The sequence below is a fragment of the Blennius ocellaris genome (assembly GCF_963422515.1).
Source record: "Blennius ocellaris genome assembly, chromosome: 7".
Lineage (NCBI taxonomy): Eukaryota > Metazoa > Chordata > Actinopteri > Blenniiformes > Blenniidae > Blennius > Blennius ocellaris.
Genome location: NC_137656.1, coordinates 8051432 through 8071675, shown reverse-complemented (window position 1 = coordinate 8071675; position 20244 = coordinate 8051432). Strand labels below are relative to the sequence as shown.

Here is a 20244-nt window from a genome sequence, read left to right as displayed (position 1 = left end):
ACTGTTGTCACAATCTGGGATGCATCTTTATGCCGTCTTCTTGCCTCGGGCTGTGTACTTACTTGATCTTTGTGAGTTACGTGTATTATTCATGTTGAGGGCACACAAATCTGTTTACAATTTGGAGACATTATTTATTACTGGGGCTCAAAAACAATTTCTCCTTCATAAATTACACATTGTAAAAGGTTGGTATAAGGTCAACAAAAGGTGATGTTTAGGTAAATGTTAGATGTTGCTATGGTGGGGGGTAGAGCAGTTCCTCAGGAATTACATTTAAGTCATTGATATGTCCTCTAAAGAGATACAAACAAGACTGAGTGCACGTGCAGAGAACAGAACTGACACCAAATTACAGTTTTCAGCTCATCCGCCCACTCTGTCACTTTGGAGGATTCTTCCCCCTCTCTTCTGCCAACCTTAACAAGCACTTTCTCTCCATGCAACATTCACGTCCCTCTTCCTCTTTCTTAGATTGTTTTTGGTCTGCTTTTTTTTTTTTTTTTTTTTTTTTTAACACTGTTCATTTATAGCCACATTTTGGTCAAACTGCTGTCTTTCTTTCCTTCCTCCTTTCTATTACTTTCTCTCTTTTACTCCATCTCCCTTCATTTCCCCTCCTCCTATAGGAACCTCAGACAACTGTCATCCATAACCCAGTGGACGGGACGAAGGTACACGTCATCCACCCCAATCCTGACCTGCTCTTTCTCCTTTGCCATTCACCTCCTCTTCCTTATCTTCTCCAATCCTCATTTTCCATTATACAGTATTTGTCATGAACATTTACGTTGCAAGGTAGCAAACTCCTCAAGTAATGGTCTTTTTCATGTGAAAGGGACAGAAATTAGGTGGAATAGGAAAGTCTGTTAAACTTGTTAACTGGAGTCCGATTACCTGAAACATTAGTCACAATAGTAAAGAATGAATTCATGGTATAAACGTGATTTTTAAAATGTGAACAGAAGTAACATAAAAGTGAAAGAACAGAGACTCAAGATCTTGTTATTTGCCTGCTTAGGTTGTTTTTACTCCCAGGTAAATAACAATAAGACTCCCTGTAAATAATTTTTCATCTGTTCTAAGTTTTGTTTGATCTTGCAATATATATAGAATATATATAGAAACAGATTACACACACTCCCAACAACTTGGTTCATGGATAAAACAACATTTAAGTTGATGATTAAAATGATCATCAGTTACAGTGGCGCAGTGAAAATACTTATTTTATTCATTCCTGTCCGTGATCCTCGTCTGTGTACTTCTACTCTCTATTGTACAGTTACCGTGTTTAGAGGTGCTGCATGATCCTGCATGACTTTGTAGTGAGATCCCTTCCTCGCAAGCATGACTTTATTATGCTTGTGTGATTTTAAACGCGTTGTTTTTTTTGTTTGTTTTTTTGTTGAGTCGCAATGTGCAGGTTACAGATCACAACAGCATAGTGTTGTTCCAGATGTCATGAAAGGTCATGTTTGCATTAGATTAGAGAGAAATGCATGAATTTGAATCATGTGTGCAAATTGACGATCAACATCAGAACAGGAAGGAGCTGATACGGGAAAAACTGAGCTTTCTTAGTTTCATGATTCAAATGTTAGTAGTCTGTCATATGTGGACATTTTTCAGTGAATCAATTGAACTGTGTTCATCTCGTCTTTTTCCATACACCCACAAAATGGATAAGAAAGATAAAGACAGTCAAATATATGCACACACACAAACTAGGCTAAACAATTTTTGTTAAAGACTAGTATTCACCTGAAATTGTAAATTTGGCATGTTTATTGAGGTAATGTTTCACAAGACCTCTCTTGCTTGCAATGCTCTGTGTGGAAACAAAATTATTACAATATGAAATGTGCCCAAAAACAGCTCAATGACTGAAACCAAAGTAAACAAGCTGTAGGTGTAAACTCACACCTATTTATAGTTCTGAAGTTGAGGATGATAATACACACATGCCACTTTTCACCCTTTCTTTCTCTCCTCAGGAAACCAGCTGCTCTTATGTAGGCCACAAAGAACAGTTCTGTGCTTTGCTGTTGGAGAGCATGCGCTCACTTCTAATGAGGTCGCAGAGTCTCAACTGTTTTCCACATGCAGGAGATTTTAGGCCCATTTAATCTATTATTTGGAAGTTAGATGCTCCCCCTTTGACAAAAGCCTGTCGAACATTGAGGAAACAGTGGAGTAGATGGACATGTTTTAGAGGCCTGAGGTCCTGCTTGATTTAAGAATGAGGGAGTTTGACTGACAGGAAACCTCTGGTATACATGGTGTTATAAAGACCAACACAGACTTGCTCTGAGGATGATGTCAGGTTTTAGGTCATGGGTTTTAATGGCATGGAGGTTTTTTTTTATATTTGCAAAGTTTGAATGTTTATGACTAACACATTAGTAGCAGTGAACAACACTGACCTGTTTTGTTTCTGGTGTGTATATTTGATTTCATGGATTTTGATTTGTTTTGACTTGACATGGGAACTCAAGAATACCCCCTCTTGCTGGCCTGCCCTCGACCTACCTAATTCAAGCCTTTCACACCTCCTTTGATGTGTATTCAGCGCAATTATACCTGAATCCTAATCAACTGGCCTTTCTCTGATCTCCAGGAGTCGTCGGACAGCAGCAACACCACTGTGGAGGATGAAGATGTGAAAGGTAAGGCTGGGGAAAACTCCCAGTATTCTCCTCTCCCCACAGACTCGGTCTGTTTACAGAAATTTACATGCACAGGCACACTTGGAGTACACAGCCTGCGAACTGCTGATGATTGTCGAGGTTTCGGCTGGATTTTTGTCAATTGCTTGTAGCTGAAATATTCAAACCTCATTGTGAAAATGCTTTTGTTGAACAGCAAAGTGAGATTTGTGGGATGCAGAGAGAATATCTTTGAAACTAAACTTCAGGCTATCACAAAGCTGCTGAGAAGTCCACATCGGCGACGGCTTCTGTAAAAACCAAACCCACTTTAACTTTTGGACCCATCACATAATAGTTGCTGGGCATGACAGAAGAACAATTTTCTCTGTTCTTGCGGTATGTTCAGACCTTCAGAATCAGTGATATATAGCTCTTAAAGTCGTAGCTCTTGTTGTATGGATGGTTTTGCATCCCTCTTTGTAGTTTTGAATTCCTGGTATCCCAACAGAAACAAGTTGGATGACATTCGATACATTTCTTGCAATAGAAGGCAATTTTCCCAAGATTAGATTGAAAAAGGATGTGAATGGTGTAATTCAAAATGTAGAAAATACATTTTGGTGTTTCCATTTTTCATTGTTAGCAAAACCAACTATATCTAATCTATATATATATATATATATACAACACTTGAGTTATTACTGAGCAATTTATTGAAATTGCATGGTAACTATTTTGACATTATTTAATCAAACATTTCTGCCTGTCTTTAATCCCCATTTTGGATATTGTTGCTATTTTAAGAAGTGGCACAAATTTAGACTCTAAAATATGACTTGTTTTGTTATACCAGTACCATTAATGTCAAAGTTGATCCATCACTAAGCAATCTTTCCAAACAAATGTGCTATTTATTATAAATGAAAGTTGAGCATACTATTACAGTCTTTTTAAATCCCATGACATGTCCTAGTTATAGTATTTCAGAGCAGCGAATCAGTGAAGAGCTCACACTAAACTCCACCTTGGTGTGCCCCCCCCCCCCCAGTCGTAAATACCACCCGAGGCAGACGATTCAGTTCTTGGAACATGTAGAGACATTGCAAAAAATATAAATAAATAAAACCATGTAGGACAATCAACTGATGGGCACTGGAGCATAAACGCAGACGAGATTTGGCTGATTGCTTCTCTGTTGGGTCTATTAAGTTTTCTCGTTTTGACAAGGCTTTTTATTGCTCATCAGTTTTACACGAGGGAAACGGCTTTGTGGTGCTGACATAATTGTCATATCTGGATGAGTCGTTCCTCCTGTAAGAGCAATAATGTCCAACAGTTTAGAAGTGGCAGTTACTAGACAACATTGTAAAAAAGAAACATGCAGAGAGGCTTTGTAAAGTGCTCCAATGACTTGGACTCTTGTTTTGCATGAGCTCTTTTCTTGTTTATCTGCCTCTGAGGCAGATACGTGTTTCAATGCCAACTGTCAGGAAAAGCTCCCCTATGAGTAGCTTATGTCTTTTGTTGGAACTGATTAATGAAAAGAAGAGAGGGTGGGGGGCTTAATGACTTAATCTATTAGAATTTCACTTGCTGTGTAGACAGCACCCAGCAACAGATCCAGCAATGCAGGCTAAATGTGTGGGATAATTATGAGGAGGCTATTACATGCACTTCATGTGTGGTATGGATGGTGTAATTGTGACTCTAATTTAGTCACTGAGGAGTGAAGCGGCTCATAACTAACCTCCTACTGCCACCTCATGGAGTCCGGCTGTATTGCTTCTTGTGTTTTAGAGATGTTTGTGTGTGATTGTGTGCCGCTGAAAGATGATCAGGGTGGGAGGGGCTGTGAAATGCAACAGGCCTTTTATGTTGGTGAATTTAGGCTTCAAAGTGACACACCTTTGAAATGCCATCATGTCCAGTTGCACTTGTGGCAAGAATTGTAATGAATTACCAAAAATACATTGCTTTTAACCTTTTTTGTTGTTGTTGTTGCTCGCCGATTGCATTTGTGCAACTTCGTCCTTGCACATGATCACCAGGGTTCAGCCTCTGCAGATCTGTGCCAGCACACTCAGAACGCCCCTGTTCTTCACATCCCTGCTGAGCACGACTAAATCGGGTCATGATTGTATCGTTTCGGTGCCAAGTATGAGGAACAGAACGTGCACTTCCTCCTCCTTGATCTGCTCCCTGTAGAGGTACCGCTACTGTGTCACAAACTCCCTCGCAACCACAGCCGAGCTGCCATGTAGACCTGGGAGAAAAATTCATGCTTGCTGCAATGACTGTTTAAAATATTGAGTATAGTACGCTAATGGCAGTGTGGCAATTTTACTGACTTGTTGTCAAAAAAAGCTCCAGCTCCTCAAGTCGATGAGCGACTGATGAGAGTTAAAGTGCCGTTTTTGAACAAATCTTAAATGTCACTGAAAACCCTGTGAAGATTGAGCTCAAAGTTTTGTTCAAGTTAAAAGTCTGGTGAAAAATATCATTGTTGTTCTTGTGTTCTCTGATTGACTAATGTTTGTGATTCTGCAGTGATTTTATATGTTGCACGGACTTAACTTCACTGGAAATGTGACACTGGAGCAAAAAAGGGACTTTTGTCCAACCTCTTCCTAATTACAGCATCACTGATACTGGTGTTTGACTTTAAGTGAACTGAGCTGCAAAACAACGACTTTTTAATTTCTTAGTTGTTTGTACCTTTTGCCTGCTGTTTGAGGGAGGGGCCACACTTCTGTCCCGTTTAGTTAAAGTTGTTACGTTGGTCTGTCAAATGGCTTTTTGTATCCATTCGAGACTTTCTGTGTTATGCATCACTCTGTCATAAAATGTTAGAAATCTGCTGCTGGGGATTGATCAACGTAAAGTAGCAGAAGGGGCTTTTCAACAAGTAAAATGTGTTATGCCCCCAGCCCCAAGTGTGACATACTGTACTTTCTTTGTACACAAAGTGAAAGGTATCCTGCCCTTACCCAGTTACCAACTGCTCAGACGTTCCAAATTGGAGCCACAACCCCGCTAACACCAGCCCACCCACCCCTCTGGCATGAGTTGAGAGCGCTAGGGCACCTTGGGATGGGAGTCAGGGGCTAAAGGCGGAGGGGGAGGCATCTAAATTTAACTCCAGTGGCAGGAAAAGAGAGTCGAAGTGCCCGGAGAGGGGTTTAAAGACACACCACGCTGCTAGCGCCACCATTGGATAGTGTTAGTCTCACACAGCAGTTTTTAATGCGCTTAAGATATACCAACAGGCAGAGAAAACTACAAGAGCCAGGTGAGTAACGGGGAGGAGAGAGGTGGTGCTGATGAGGGTGGGGGGAGGGTGGGGGGTCTCGTGTTCAGTTGGAACAGTTTGTGCCACGTCGGCCTGTGCAGGATCTCATCAGGTCAGTGCTCGACAGCTGGTTTGTAACTCTATACCTGCGCTGGATTTTCGAGCATCTGAGGGCATATCTGTTCCCTGAGTCTCCACACTTATATAGAGGAGGGTATGTTACACAGGTTTTTCTCCGGGCTGCTCCTTGTTTTGAGTTACTAATTTACAGTTTTTGCTGCGCGGGTGCTTATTTTCTCCCATTAGTTGGAATTTAAAGGATTAGCTTCAATTAAGTGTCAAACGTTGGGAAGAGATCACCTGACAGTAACACAGCATGAGCTGTGCCGGGATGTAGTTTTATTTCCTGTTGTGTGTGCGTGTGTGTGGTAAAAGGAATTTGTTGTGGGGGATCTAATTGCTGGTCTGTGATGTTACTTGCTTATTTGACTGGCAGACACATCTCCCTATTTATTTCATTTGTCAGAATTGTCTTTCCTGCTTCTGGCTTTTTTTCTTCCCTCAGCAGGGACTTTTTATTTCCTCCTATTTGTCAATGAGCCGCTCGTGTGCCGGCTGATTAAACAGACAAGCGGTAATGAGTAACATCCAACTCTTTCTCATTATCATTGCCATCACTGTTGTCATCATCCATCCTCTGCTCACTGGCGAGACTCCCATTAAGTCTCAGTGAAACCTCACACGCAGCAGCAGCCACAGTTGTAAATCCTGCTGAAATGGAGTCATTAACCAAGATAACGAGGAAATAGCCTTTTTTTTTTTTTTTAAAACACCTCCTTTCTTTCTTCATTAATCCATCTGCAAAGACTGTTTGTCAGAGCACTAAAAGGTTGACCGTGCTCATCATGTTGTGCTTACTTGCCCTCATCATGTCATCTTGCATCCCTTTTCCCTCCCATCACTTCTCACTGTGACATTTCTTTCTCTCTCTCTCTCTCATTTTTTTTCCTGTTGTGTACGTGTGTAAACTGTGCCTTCGGTTGTCATGTGTCACTGCAAAAACGATGTGTTTGGTCTCATTCTGTGCACGTCATCAGGGAAGAGCTTAGACAGCAGCTCGCTTAAGGCGCAGTCCAGCACAAGCTCCCAGCCTGATAACTCTGTGGGCTCCTCCACTGCTGCGCACTGTAAGTCAGCATGGCCCGCCAAACAGCCCGTTACACACTGAAACGCCCTCTGAGCTGTTGACTCCCACTAAATCCCTGCATGTATTAAAAGCTCACCTCTGCTGCCATTTAGCGCCACTAAATCCTCTAAATGCTCCGACTCGTAGCAAGTCTTAGCCAGCGCTCACTAACAGAGAGTCTTAAAAACTGTGGTTTTCAGAGTGTGGGATGGGGCCTCCACTGGGAGGTGCCAGCAGGAAGAATGTGAGGGTCAGGGCCATATTTTTACTTTAGTTTTCTTTGTATGAGCACTGTTCTCTTATTAGTTTTCTTCATGATAAAGAGAAATGAGTGGGAGGGTGAAAGTATCAAATATGTATTACAAAAAACACATTTTTAGAAATGACTTTATTATTAAAGATTCCATTTTTATTTTTTTAATAAATGCCTCTATCAAGCTCGACAAAAGTTGAGGGTCCTCACAAACATTTTTGCAGTTTTGTGAGTGTTTTAGCTGTTACACTTCATGACATGAATATGGCAGTAAGCTGACTGCACAATGTCACTCTCTATTGGATGTGAAGTGACGAGAAAGAATTAGGTTATCCTGTATTTCAACTACACCAGCACTTTTTTGAGCTACTTTCCCATTTACATTTGTGGTAAAAGCTCAGTATGGAAGTCAAGGGAGAACACGATCCAGCATTTTACCTTCTTGGGAATCTGCAAACTGTTTTGTTATTTTATTCCCCCCTTTCCATTAGTTAGTGTCTAAAGGTCCTGACAGCAGTCCCAGATTTCTTACTCTTACTTTAACATCGTGCGACATGAGATCATGTAATTTTAAGCGACAATCGAAGACATAATCATAATTAAGTCTAAATGTAGCTGTTTACTGCCCGTGGATGTCAACATTACCTATCTTCTAATGTGAACAACATTATAAACAGCCCAGAAGTATTCAACCAGAATTTAGAGGTGGGTGGGTCAAAATAAGATAAGATAAGATAAGATAAGATAAAATGTTATTCAAGCTTTTTTAAGGGAGACTCATCCTCCGACATGCTGAAAGCCCTTGATCTAAAACTCCTTCTAACCAAAATAAAAATGCATTATGATAAACAATAACGTTTCCCTCCATCTTTCCTTTGCTAACCCATATTCCTCCCGCCTTGTTCCACATGGGCTGTATTTGTTCATATCACCTCTTTATCTCCCTCTCTTGGAAGGACATGGAATAACAGCACAGTTCTGCTTATGCCATCCTCATTTTACTCACATTTCCATCCATGAGTTTTGTTCTGTAATTTTCCACTGTCTTGACTGAGTGAGACTTTTTCTTGGAGAGCTCTAATGATACGGTGCCCAGAATTACTCGCACCACTGATGGAGACCGTGTCTCCCTTATCGTTTCACCCATTGAGCTGGGCGGGCTGCTCGTCGTAGTGCTCTCTGAGATAAACTCAGCTCTTCCTGCACAGTCTCCCTCCCATTGAACCGCACCCATGTCTCCCATGCTCAGCTGCTGCAAAGTTTGCTGACCTGCTGGGCTCAGTCCGCAGGGGCTCAGGGCCCGTATCGGATAGAGAAGTGAGATCCAGCACTCCGCCTCCCGCTGCCCTTTCTGCCCCCTCACCTCCACACACCCCCGTTGTCCCCATGCAGAGTAAGTAGAGAACAGCAAGAGCATGGACTGGGTTGGGCTTGACGTCCATATGAACTGGCATCTCTTTTCCCATGATGAAATGATGCATGAAAAGTTTTCATCTGGAGGGACTTTTAATGCTGGTATCTGAATGCAGGTGTATTAATATAGCTGTTTTTTTGTTGTTTTGTTTTTTTGCAAAGCTATTACTGTACCAATGGGTTTAGTCACATTTTTACCCATTTAAAATTGAAACTTTTTATTTAAGTGAGACTACACTCTTTGAATATGTTTCTTGCGTCTGTGCTGTAGTGTAGGTTTTTATTTATAATTTGAAAATAAATATCTACTTTCTCCTCTTTACGTTCTTTAAACTGACACAATAATAGTTTTCATAAGTCAGCAGAGGGAAATGTAGCAGTACTTCATGAGAGTCAGCCAGCTAATGATCGCACATAGTTAAAAATGCCGTGGTCATTCAGCTTTTTATAAAATCAGGACGACTTCGCCCCACAGCCAGAACCCAGCACTAACTTCATCAAATTATTGTTAGGCGTTTCAGTGTGTGTGCCGACAGATGAATCAATCCCACGTTTTCCATTCCCTCATTTCCTCATTCACTTCCTGTTTCAGTTTCTTTTGTTTCTAATCTGTTCTTGTGCAATCTTCCTTCGCCATCCAACCATCTGTCTGCATTGCGCCTGGATCGGCATCCAGTGTCACGGCTCACAGACCTGGTAAGCAGCGTTCGCAGGGTGCCGGCTGCTCCTGCACCCGAGGCGGACGCTGCACCGGTGCCCAGCGCCAGGTCCAACCATCCTCCTGCACACACCACCTCCCCTCCTCCCCCTCACTCCCCATCCAGTCCTTCCCTGTCCTCCTCCCAGAGTGAGTATCGAGTCTGTCCCGCCTGTAGGCCCACCTCTGCGCATGGCAGCCATGAAGGTGTCATAATGGAATGACAGCCCGAGGATTTTATGACTCTGGTGGACAAACCAAACGGCTCATTTGTCTCCTGGGTTGAAGCGTTTTGCTCGTGAACTTTATGAACCTCCTCAGTGGGTGGAAAGATTTATGCATGTCTTGGTTGTTTCTGACTTGTGGAGTCTTTAAATACATTGGTGACGTTGCTGGTGGTGATTTAAAGACTCGTGTGTGCTCGACAGTTCACCATCGCGAGGTTGCAGGATTTAACAGCCTATTTAACATATCTCATCTCAGGGAGACGGGCTTTGTTAATGTGTCGCTCATAAAATAAAACTACTAATGACGTACTGCTCTTTATGTGTACAGCTCTTATGCATGTGATTAACATCTTCTCCTTCACTGCTCTGCAGCTCGCAAACAAGAAATCATCAAGATCACCGAACAGCTGATAGAGGCGATTAACAACGGAGACTTTGAGGCATACGCGTGAGTCTGCAATTTTTGTTTCAACTGCTATGAGTTTTCAGTTGACGTTGGCATTTTCACCCTTGATTTGGGTTTTCTGTTCTTAGTAAAATCTGTGACCCTGGACTGACTTCATTTGAGCCGGAGGCGTTGGGAAACTTGGTCGAAGGAATGGATTTCCACAGATTTTACTTTGAGAACCGTAAGATTGACAGATCGTGTTCCTGTTCTCATTGGAAATGTCATCTGAAGTGTCTTAGGATAGTCACTAAGATACTTTCTTTACTGAAATTTTCCAGTTTTGGCTAAGAACAGCAAGCCTATCCACACCACCATCCTGAACCCCCACGTACACCTGATCGGTGAGGACGCGGCCTGCATCGCCTACATCCGCCTGACTCAGTACGTCGACGGTCAAGGTCGGCCGCGGTCCAGCCAGTCGGAGGAGACCCGCGTGTGGCATCGCAGAGACAGCAAGTGGCAGAACATCCACTTCCACTGCTCGGGCGCACCGGCTGCACCGCTGCAGTGAGGTATGCTCTGCAGCACGGCGGTGTGACTCACTCCACCCTCTCATGGTACAAATTGATATTACATGACTGGACATGTTCTAAAAATGATCTCTGTTCAAAAACAGCTTTTGAATTAGAAGCAAGCAAGCTTTGGTCCTTCTGCTCTACCAGAGGTTTCTGACTAAAAACAGTTGCTTCGCCTACATTTTTAAAAAAATGTTTTGCCTTTCTCAGTTCCTTTTCAATGTCTTCAAGCTAAAAAAATACATTTTAACCTCTCACCCACCCTAAAACCGAGATGTATAATTGAACTTACATTTATTTGGTGCTGTTGTGTTTCCCTCCACAGGATTGACCGCCATAGTTTTGTCTGCGAGGGGCGCTCTGCTGGAGAGAGAGAAGGAGGAGGAGGAGGAGGAAGTGATGAATGAACACGTCCAGTGTTCCCCCACTGGACACCACACAGCATGCATCTCTTCCTTCACTACCACTGCTGCTCCCCTTCACTCTATCACCTTCAATAATGCCACTTGACAAGAAAACTCCAAATCCAACAGTTCAGCATCCTTCAACTTCCTCTTCTTCTTCTGCCCTCGAGCACACTGCTTGTTTGATTGGGGGTGGGGGGGGTTTGGGGTCTTTTTTTCAGCACTGGGTGTAATTCCTCCTACCTGTGGTCCCAATCTTTTCTTTTTTTTCTTTTTGTTTCGTTTGTGACATGACCTGTTTGTCCGCCCTGTGAAACCACACTTGTGTGACAAACACTGCACTGGAAATACAGTCTGTAAAGTTTTACGTAAAATCTATTATTATCATTGCTATATTGTTATTATAATCATGAGTATTATTACACATTTGAAACTGTATATGTCATTTGTATAATTCAAAATTCTGTGGTTTCTAGAGTTGAAGGCAATCTTTTTTTTTCTTCTCATATCTTTTTAAGGATGCATGTTTTATTCCCCTATATTAACAGTGGCTGTTGTTTCTTTTTTTATTGTGGCTATTAAGTGGAATATGATATTGGCAGTTTTTGTAGTTTGCTTCTTGTACGTTAGCTATAATACTGCACCCAAACTTATGGTTGACATGTTTTCTGGGCTTTTTGTTTCTTTTTCTTTTTTCTGGGGGAGAATTTGTGTGCCTGTATGCTGGCCTACACACAATAAGTACAGCAGAGCTTGAGGAAAGTTTGTTTTTTGTCTCTTGTTAGAGGATCAGCTTAAAATAATATCTTCCTGTATCAAAATAGTTGGACTTTTCTCATATTCTTGTATTTGCATTATGTGTAAGCCTGGACTGTCCTGTGCTATAGTGAGATTCGAAGCATGAATTCATCTCACGAATAGGCATAGAAAGGTGCCATTTTCCTACATGCTTTTTTTTTTTGCTTTATCATAAGCATCATAACAAGAAAATGTTACATTTACCAAGATTTAATCATTTATCCTCGCAAAGAATGTCTGAATAACCCATCTCTTCATCTGATTATGACAAAATAAGTTGTTATGGTGTCATATAAAGGAAGTAATATTGTGTATGTGAGTAAATGTCACAGCTGATTTTAAATAAGATATAAATATTATATTATCTAAACTTACCTATTTTATAGTCAGGTCCTGCTTTGACAGAGCAGAACCTGCCTCAAAATCACAAATATAAATAAATGTGTATGTTAAAGATATTTTTTGAAACTATATAGAAACAATCAATGTGATCTCTAATTTATTGCATCATTTAATCTCATCAGGTCTTATTTAATATAAAAAAAACCAAACGTATAACGACATTATTGTGGTATGGAAACAACGGCAGTCATAGAAAAGTTGAAGTTTACTTAACACTGAATGAGGTGCTGCTTGTGTAATGTATGTACAATCTTAAAAATGATGACACTTTTATTGTCCACTTTGCTTCTCCTAATTGATTCTTTTGACCTGTATGCAAAAGGTCATGTAAATCCAGTGAGGAATCTGGCCCATTTAAAGCAACACGAAGTGTGTCCTCATGCTCAACACTCAAATCAGAGATATCACATTGATTTTCAGGAATTGTTTTACCTTGTTTTGGCCAAACATTTTAAAATTTTATTTCTTTAGCCCCATCTTTCTAAAAGCCCTTCTAATCGCCTTGTTCTAGTAGACAGCCTGGTGACACGTAGCATTGTGTTTGTAATTTGACACCAGCCTCATGCTCTTGCTTGCTGCTGTGGGATGACCATATATGGGAACCTGCTGATGTGAGCTTCTAGTAGGTCACTGGAGTAACCTAACATATTTGACACTTTTTCAATATTTAATATAAACATTGTTTAGTTTTTTTTTGGGTTGTATTGCACTATATTGTGTTGTAATATTGTAACATTATATAATACACCCCCTTTATCTCGAAGAGTCGGCAGTTATTTCGCACATTGTTTTGACTCTATTTCGAAGGCTACATGCAAATTACAGAGGATTTCAATAATACATTGTCATAAAGAGGTTTTTAGATACATTTAGTAGATATGAGTAGTAATACTGTACCTGCCAAACATCACTGCTATGCTATAGTCCCAGATTCATTGATCACATTTTGCCCTTTGACCCCTACACCTCTTCCTTTGTTTCTAATGCTCAGCAAACTGCACTTCAGCCTCGGGGCCCCCCCATCGGGAGCTCGCTTCATATTTTTAGAAAGCAATGATAAAAAGGTGCTTGAGAAGATTGGGATGCACCGTTGGTGGCTCATGCTGTTGCTATGCAACAGCTGAATACCCACTTCCAGCTCTTTTCAGAAAAGTTGAGATATTTTTAACTCTCTAATATCCCAACAGTGAAACACAACAGTCTCTTCAGTCACAATAACAAAAAGAAGGTATTTCTCCTCCGGATGTGGATTGTGTGACCTTTTTAGAGTTTAGAAAGCTGTTGTGGCTTTATCCCACACATGCACGCCAATAATGAACACTGAGGTCCATATCAGTGGTGACAAATGGTGGGTGGTTCGTAGTTTCAGGACAGTCTTCTGCCACTGGGTGCACTATTTGATTGTGTGTGTGTGTGTGTGTGTGTGTGTGTGTGTGTGTGTGTGTGTGTGTGTGTGTGTGTGTGTGTGTGTGTGTGTGTGTGTGTGTGTGTGTGCGTGTGCGCGTGCGTGTGCGCGTGCAAGTATGTACAGTACATTGTTACTCTCGTTGTGTATTCTTTACAATCCTGATAGGAATTGTTTTGGTGGTGTGAGAACCGCCACAAGAAGGCTTTATTTCAGAGGACATATGAGTCCCTCGCCTTCTGCCCAGGATTTTTTTTTCTTATGATTTCATTAAATTTTTTGTTATTTATTGTATTTTTCTGTTTATTTTAAGTCTGAGCTGTGTCATCAGCTTTTTTCATGACACGTAAGTGCTCGTGCCAGCAGTTGGCAGAATTGAAGGAATGGATTTTGCAGCACTGAAAACTGATTTGTACTTTGCTTGTCCACCATTGGCTGCCTTCACATTAGTCCCACTCCCTATTGGCCCAGACCAAGATTTTAAGAGAGCGAGCAGTCGGTTTGGTGAACAAGTCCTCAGGTTTCTATTTATTTGGGATATTTATTTATTTATTTTAGAGTTGATTTTTAGTGTGGGTTTTTGGATTCTTTTTCTTTTTCTGCTTTGTCTTTATTTTCCTATTGTACCGGTCATGCACTTGTGCGAGTACTGTCTGTGGTCGTATAAAGGGACAACGCTTCATGTAGACTATTTTAAAGGGATAGGACACCCAATTTGCATTCTGCATGATTTTTTTTCTGTAATGACCAACATGGTGTGAATTCTTTTACTTTTTGTGCTTTGTTTTGTTTTTCTTTTGATTTGTGCTGTCTTTGAATTTTTGACTTTTAATGTATCTGGTCTATCTTCCACTGAGATTTTTACCACTTTGCCAGAGTGGGACATTTGCCACTTTAAAGGTACAGTATGGACATTTTGAGGAACTGGCACTTTTGTGCAGCAGGTGGCGGTATTGAGTCACTATAGTGTTATATCCATCTCTAACGTTGTTGTGTTAGCTGATTCATCTGCTATGTTTCCTCCTTCTTCCCTGTCTGGACTGAAAGTAGGCTCATTTCTAGAGTGAGTCACTACACCATCCTGTGACTCAAAGTGGTACTGCAAGACTTGACAGGATTAAATGGTTGGCTTACTTACTTCAGCAGATTGTCATTGGACAACGCACAAATATGTCTTTAAAAAACTGTTTGTGCATTGTGTAGCAGTAGTGAGTCACTGTACCGTCCAGCCTGCTACGTTCACTAACATGGTGTAAAGTAGCTACATTTTCTCTTCAACAACACCATAAGATAGTATTGTGTTGTTGATTGTGGCGCAATCCATTGATATTTTCGTGTTTTTGGGGGCTTTTGTAAACAAGCAAAAAAATCAGTCATACTGTACCTTTAAAACTCATTTGAAACCAGATTGTGAATGACGTGAACCATCCCCCACATGAGATTTTCCTCTACTGAGTTTAATTTCGAGGTCACACACCGTCCGAGATATCGTGTTGTATCGGTGTCTCGTCCAAGTGACCATGTTCATGTCTAATTTCACTTGTTTTGATGCTCAAAAAAAAAAAGGTCAAGTGTCGCCGTTCATGTGTAACTGTGCTAACCTGACCCCAACCACCCCTGACCCTCCCCCCTCTATAAAAAGAAGAAATAGCAGCATGTACAGTACAAAAGTGTTGTTCTTCTGTCCTGCTTAGAGTATACCTAGCCTTGAAAATCAGTATAAGAATCACATTTAAAGACAAGGGAGTTCACAGTATTACGCAACTTAACTAGCAGCGTAGCTGGCATTTTCTTTGCATGACAGTTCAACAGGAAACTTGTTTTTTGGTGTTTTTATGTTCCTTTTGGTTGTTTTCCTTTGGGTTCTCATTTTCTACTGAATGCTGGTATACTCAACCTTTCTCTATTTTCTCAGCTCTTTAAGTGCATATAACTATTTTTGTCTCAAGATGATATAACGAAGATGACTCTAATGCTAAGGATTATTATATAAAAGACTGTGGCACTGAGAATGACTATGAGGAAGTCGATGATGATATTGATGATCTTGCATGCTTTTCTATGGGACTCTGTGTTGTCAGTGCAGAGCGGCTGCCTTTTGTACATAGGTGAGAGAACACAACTTGTATCAAAGAGTCATGAGTGTCCAGCAGGGGGCGCTCTCCACTGAAGTAAAGCACAAACATGAGTGTCAGGCTGACGCTTCAAAGCAGTTTGAGACGAATATTTGCATTATTGGCCTTTGACTTGTGCAGCCCTGCATGTAAAGCAAGTGCACTGTCCTCCTCTGGCCTCTAGAGGTCAGTGTTTTTCTCCCTCTCGCTCAGATGAAGCCTCACTGAGATAAACTGGAGCCGCTGCGTTCAGTCTGAACCTCTGCCATCTTCTTCCTCCAGAACTCAAGTTGCACTGACAACACTGAGTGTGCTTCTCTTTGTAGAGTGTCTTTCACTCCCCCCACCTCCCCTTTTGATTCCTTCCGTTTCCAACCCGCTTGGATCCTTTTTCTCCGCAGTTGGCTCTTTCTACTTTCCCTTTGTCTCTCTTTGTCACTTTGGGTTTTCTTCTGTAATATAATATTAATCCTCTAGTTCTCGGATTCTTCAGATTATTGCTCTGTTCTCTTACGTGCTACACGTGTTTCTCTAACTTAAAAAAAAATGTGTTAAGGTGTTATCAATAAAATGACCATTTAAATAGAAAACTGCTTTTGTTGTACCGTATTTGTACATGAAAGTTATTTATTTCTTTTACATGCAGTGGTGTACTGGTCAGCACTTCTCATAGCAGGATTAGAGTCCAGATTGGGCTCTCGATCTCAAATCAAAGAAATTATGAGCTGATTTTGTTTGTCATGTTAACACATGACATACATTTTATGTGCGCTCAGCAGAACAAACACAAGTTTCATGAGACATTGAGGATTATCAAAGAGGTACTGCTGTGCTGTGAATGAATGTAAATAGAAACTATAAACCGTGTGTGTGTGTTTCCCTGTGCTTCCTGATGTTTACTGGACACCATCTTGTATTTCTCCTCTCTTTTCGTTGTGTCACACGTTTCAGATTTCCGTCTGCCAGCAAAACAGTCAGCCAGGTCCTTCAGACCAAAGTTCACACCAAGGTCGGATTTGGAGGATGTTTTTCTGGCAAATGGGGCAATTCTTGTTCCCAGCTTGCTCACAGAATTGCTGCAGGCAATTAAAGCAGACGTTGTGGTTGCAGTTCAGAGTCACAGGATCTCTGAAAGTCTCTGAGCACACATGGCAACTCAGGTAGCCCTCCAAAAGAGCAATTTTATCAACCATGTCCTCAAATCTTTGAACTATCCTACAACACTTTCACTCACAAATTCTCTTCTGCTAAAGATAAGTCTGTACAGATCACATTTTGAGGTCAGACCTCCTGTGACAGCTGCGATCAACAAGCTCTTAATGAGCTTTCAAAGTAATTTCTTTCAGTTTGTGTTAATATTTAACAGCTATTACTTCATTCTTTACTTTCCAGCATGAGGGTGCTCCTTGATTTACTAAGTTTTGTGATCGCTTTAATCCATAGTGCTCAAACTGTTGTTGAAAGGGTAGAAGTTCCATGTCATTGTTCAAGGGAACCGTCCAAAAAACAAAACTTGTCAGGCAGATTTTATTCATATAGATTTACAGTTTCAAAAATGCACTACTTATGTATAGTACTGGCACAATTACTTTACGTATTTATTGCATTGTAGTTTAAAATAGTAAAATGGTTATCTTTCTAAAGATAGTTTAATAGTTAAAATAAATATAATATGATGTATTATGCTTCATGTTACTGGGAATATTCTCAAAACAAGTGACAACATTTTCTTCTGGGGGAGCAAAAAATTAAAAAAAAGCACAGTAAACCAATTTTTTTATTCACCTTGCATATCGATGAGGCCAAAACGTCAATGAAAAACAATAAATAAAAAACAAAAGTGAAATAAGTCCTTAAAATTCAAAGAAATGGTTTCCTCAGCTTGTGTCTTTAATGCAGCTTCACCAGCCTCTCGCTGGCTTCCCACAGTTTCTTTGCCACGCCGGAGTCTCTCGCAAAAGGTCGCAGAGTGGCAGGCCGGCAGTCCACGAAGTAACCCCCGCTGTGCTTGGCCACCTCGTCTGACACGGCGCAGTAGACCACGGTCTGCGCTCCCATCTCGCACGGCACGAAAAACATCCACATGACGACCTGCATCAGGATCCGGAACAGGAAGGAGAAGTGACACGTCCAACCGCTCTGGACAAAACCTGCAGTCAGACAAAAGTAGGCAAATGTCACAAATGAGCTAAATCGTGACTTTGGGGTTGTGACCCATCCAAAAATGTAAATTAATCTGCACTGGAAGGACATTATTAAAAATCTAGAAAAAATCATTGCAGTGTTGAAGCCTCCCACCAGCCGCGTAATTCTAACACGTTTGGAAATTAGTGATCTGCATGCTCAGCGTACTCAAAATTAATTAGTGAAACTCGCAGTGAGGACATCTGCAGTGTATTTACAGGGAAACTGGAGTTTTTATACTTTTTCTTTCTTTTACAAATGTGTTTCTCTTCACGTCACTTGATGCAAGTCCCATCAATGAAATTCCCTTCCCCATGGATCCTAGCAATTTAATCTGGTAGAAGATCTAGAATTTCATTTTGGAGACTTTATATAAAAAGCCATCGTTTTGTGCTGATTTAGCAAAAGCTGTCCAAAATCTACAGCACCCAGAGATCACTTTCCCCACTGTGAGATAATTGTAGTTCATCAATATTACTTTTTAAATCCACTGCCAGGTTCAAAAACCACTCGAAGCTTCCCACTGAAGACTTTTCAGAACTCAAAGGAATCTTGGCACGACAGCAAACACGTCGATACCAAAGACAACAGCAAAGCCAAAATCTCAGATGTTTAAACTGGACTGAGAATTGTAATTATTTCCTGATGGTCCCAAAATGTAACGATGAAAGAAAAAAAAAAAACTCTTTTCCTGGTTTGGATTTCCGATTGTACAATTTTCAACTCTTCTATAAGAGCATAAATGACGGAAAGACATCCCCTGCCATTGAAAATTTGGCAAACATACACTGAAACGATTACTAAATGTCAGTATTTCAAATTCATGGAAAAAACATTTTACCAGGGTGCACGGCATAAGCCGTCACTCCTTTTCCCTCTGTGATGCGAGCCAGCTCCTGGCTGAAGTAGACATTGGCCAGCTTGCTGCGGCAGTAGGTGAAGAAGGGCAGCAGGTTGTAGTTCAGGTCCTGAAAGTCCAGTTTCTGGTATTTGTAGCTGGAGCATGTGAGCGTGACCACCCGGCTGGGGGCGCACTCCCTTAAGCGAGGCAGGAGCAGATTGGTGAGGAGAAAGTGACCCAAGTGGTTCACGCCGAAGCACATGCTGAAGCCGTCGTCCGTCCAGTCGAGGACACTGGGCATGCCTGGAGAAGCGACACAAGGGGAAAGAAAAGTGGCCGAAACAGTGAGTTGGAGAGAGTGTGGCTTTGAGAGGATGCACAGTACAATGTTTATAATCACATGTGATTATTACCCTTCATTTTTAAACTCTCCAAAAGGCAAAAATTTCACTTGTGGTTTTTTGTGCTTGTTAATTTGTCTTATGTTATCATGTTTGAAAAGACCTGAATGCACAATCACCTGCGTTATTGACCAGTATGTCAAGCCTCTTTTCAGTCTGAAGGAAGTTTTTGCAGAATTCTCTCACAGAGCGCAGGTTGGCCAGATCCAGCTCCATGTGAGAGACGTTGAGACTGTGACTCTTCAACTTAATGGTCCTCACAGCCTCCCCTGCCTTAACAGGGTCCCTGCAGGCGATGATGACACGGGCTCCTCTCATTGCCAGTGCAATGGCAGTCTCCTTGCCGATGCCAGAATTCCCACCTGGAGAGAGAGTTGATCAAGTGGTGCTGTGAGCAATAATCCATATTTTACTTCATCCAGCCGAGGTCTGCAGAAGGACAGAGGCTGATCTGACTATGAGTGAAGAGAAGGTACGATCACAGGACAAAATCTCACCACTTTAAATTTCAATCAGTCTTGTTTAATAACTGGTGAGGAAACCAAACGTGCATAGGCAGAACATGTAAACTCTTCACTGGGGATTCTTTGATTGAGACTAGAAAACTAAACACTACTCTACCTTAACAAGCCATCATAGAACCAAAATTGTAAAATATTGTAGTTATGATCTCTGACATGTGGTCTATGATCTATAATCAGCCCAATGTAGCAATAAACACCAGTACCTTATTACATTGCAGACACGCAGTGTAAATTAAATTTTACCTGTTACAAGAACAGTTTTTCCATCCAGTCTGGTCAGATCGGTGCAATATCGCCTCCTTTTCATCCGCTTTAAGACAAAAAATAAGGCTAAAGACGTGAAAATGGTGTAGAGAAGATACATATTGACAGCTGGAGCCTCGAGGATGCTGCTGCTGCTGCCGGGAAAACTACAGAAACGTCTGTTTATTCCCTTTTACCTCTCCATTCCTTCACCGTGTGGCGGTAAACGAGGCACAGCAGATATATTAA

At 41.2% G+C, this 20244-nt stretch overlaps 2 protein-coding genes across 5 annotated transcripts in view; one reads left to right on the top strand and one right to left on the bottom strand.

Moving 5' to 3' along the window:
- Nucleotides 1–11254, top strand: part of LOC308132350 (calcium/calmodulin-dependent protein kinase type II subunit gamma-like) — a 77067-nt gene extending 65813 nt beyond the window's left edge. For 2 of the 4 annotated variants that reach the window (XM_080499418.1, XM_080499416.1), the window contains 9 exons: nt 630–674; nt 2621–2669; nt 7038–7127; nt 8629–8772; nt 9469–9639; nt 10089–10164; nt 10251–10345; nt 10443–10676; nt 11005–11254. In XM_080499418.1, the coding sequence (XP_080355544.1) occupies nt 630–674; nt 2621–2669; nt 7038–7127; nt 8629–8772; nt 9469–9639; nt 10089–10164; nt 10251–10345; nt 10443–10675 (903 nt within the window). In that variant the 3' untranslated portion in view covers nt 10676; nt 11005–11254. Of the gene's footprint in view, nt 1–629; nt 675–2620; nt 2670–7037; nt 7128–8628; nt 8773–9468; nt 9640–10088; nt 10165–10250; nt 10346–10442; nt 10722–11004 lie in introns of all 4 variants that reach the window. The other 2 variants (XM_080499417.1, XM_080499419.1) reach the window with 2 other exon arrangements.
- A 6238-nt stretch (nt 11255–17492) lies between these two features.
- On the bottom strand, nt 17493–20161 carry LOC308132432 (retinol dehydrogenase 14). The gene is made up of 4 exons (XM_080499532.1): nt 19996–20161; nt 19348–19590; nt 18828–19130; nt 17493–17952 (listed from the first exon to the last, which is right to left on the bottom strand). The coding sequence occupies exons 1-4, from the start codon at nt 20114–20116 to the stop codon at nt 17693–17695; spliced, it is 927 nt and encodes a 308-aa protein (XP_080355658.1). The 5' UTR covers nt 20117–20161; the 3' UTR covers nt 17493–17692.
- Nucleotides 20162–20244: the final 83 nt, after the last annotated feature.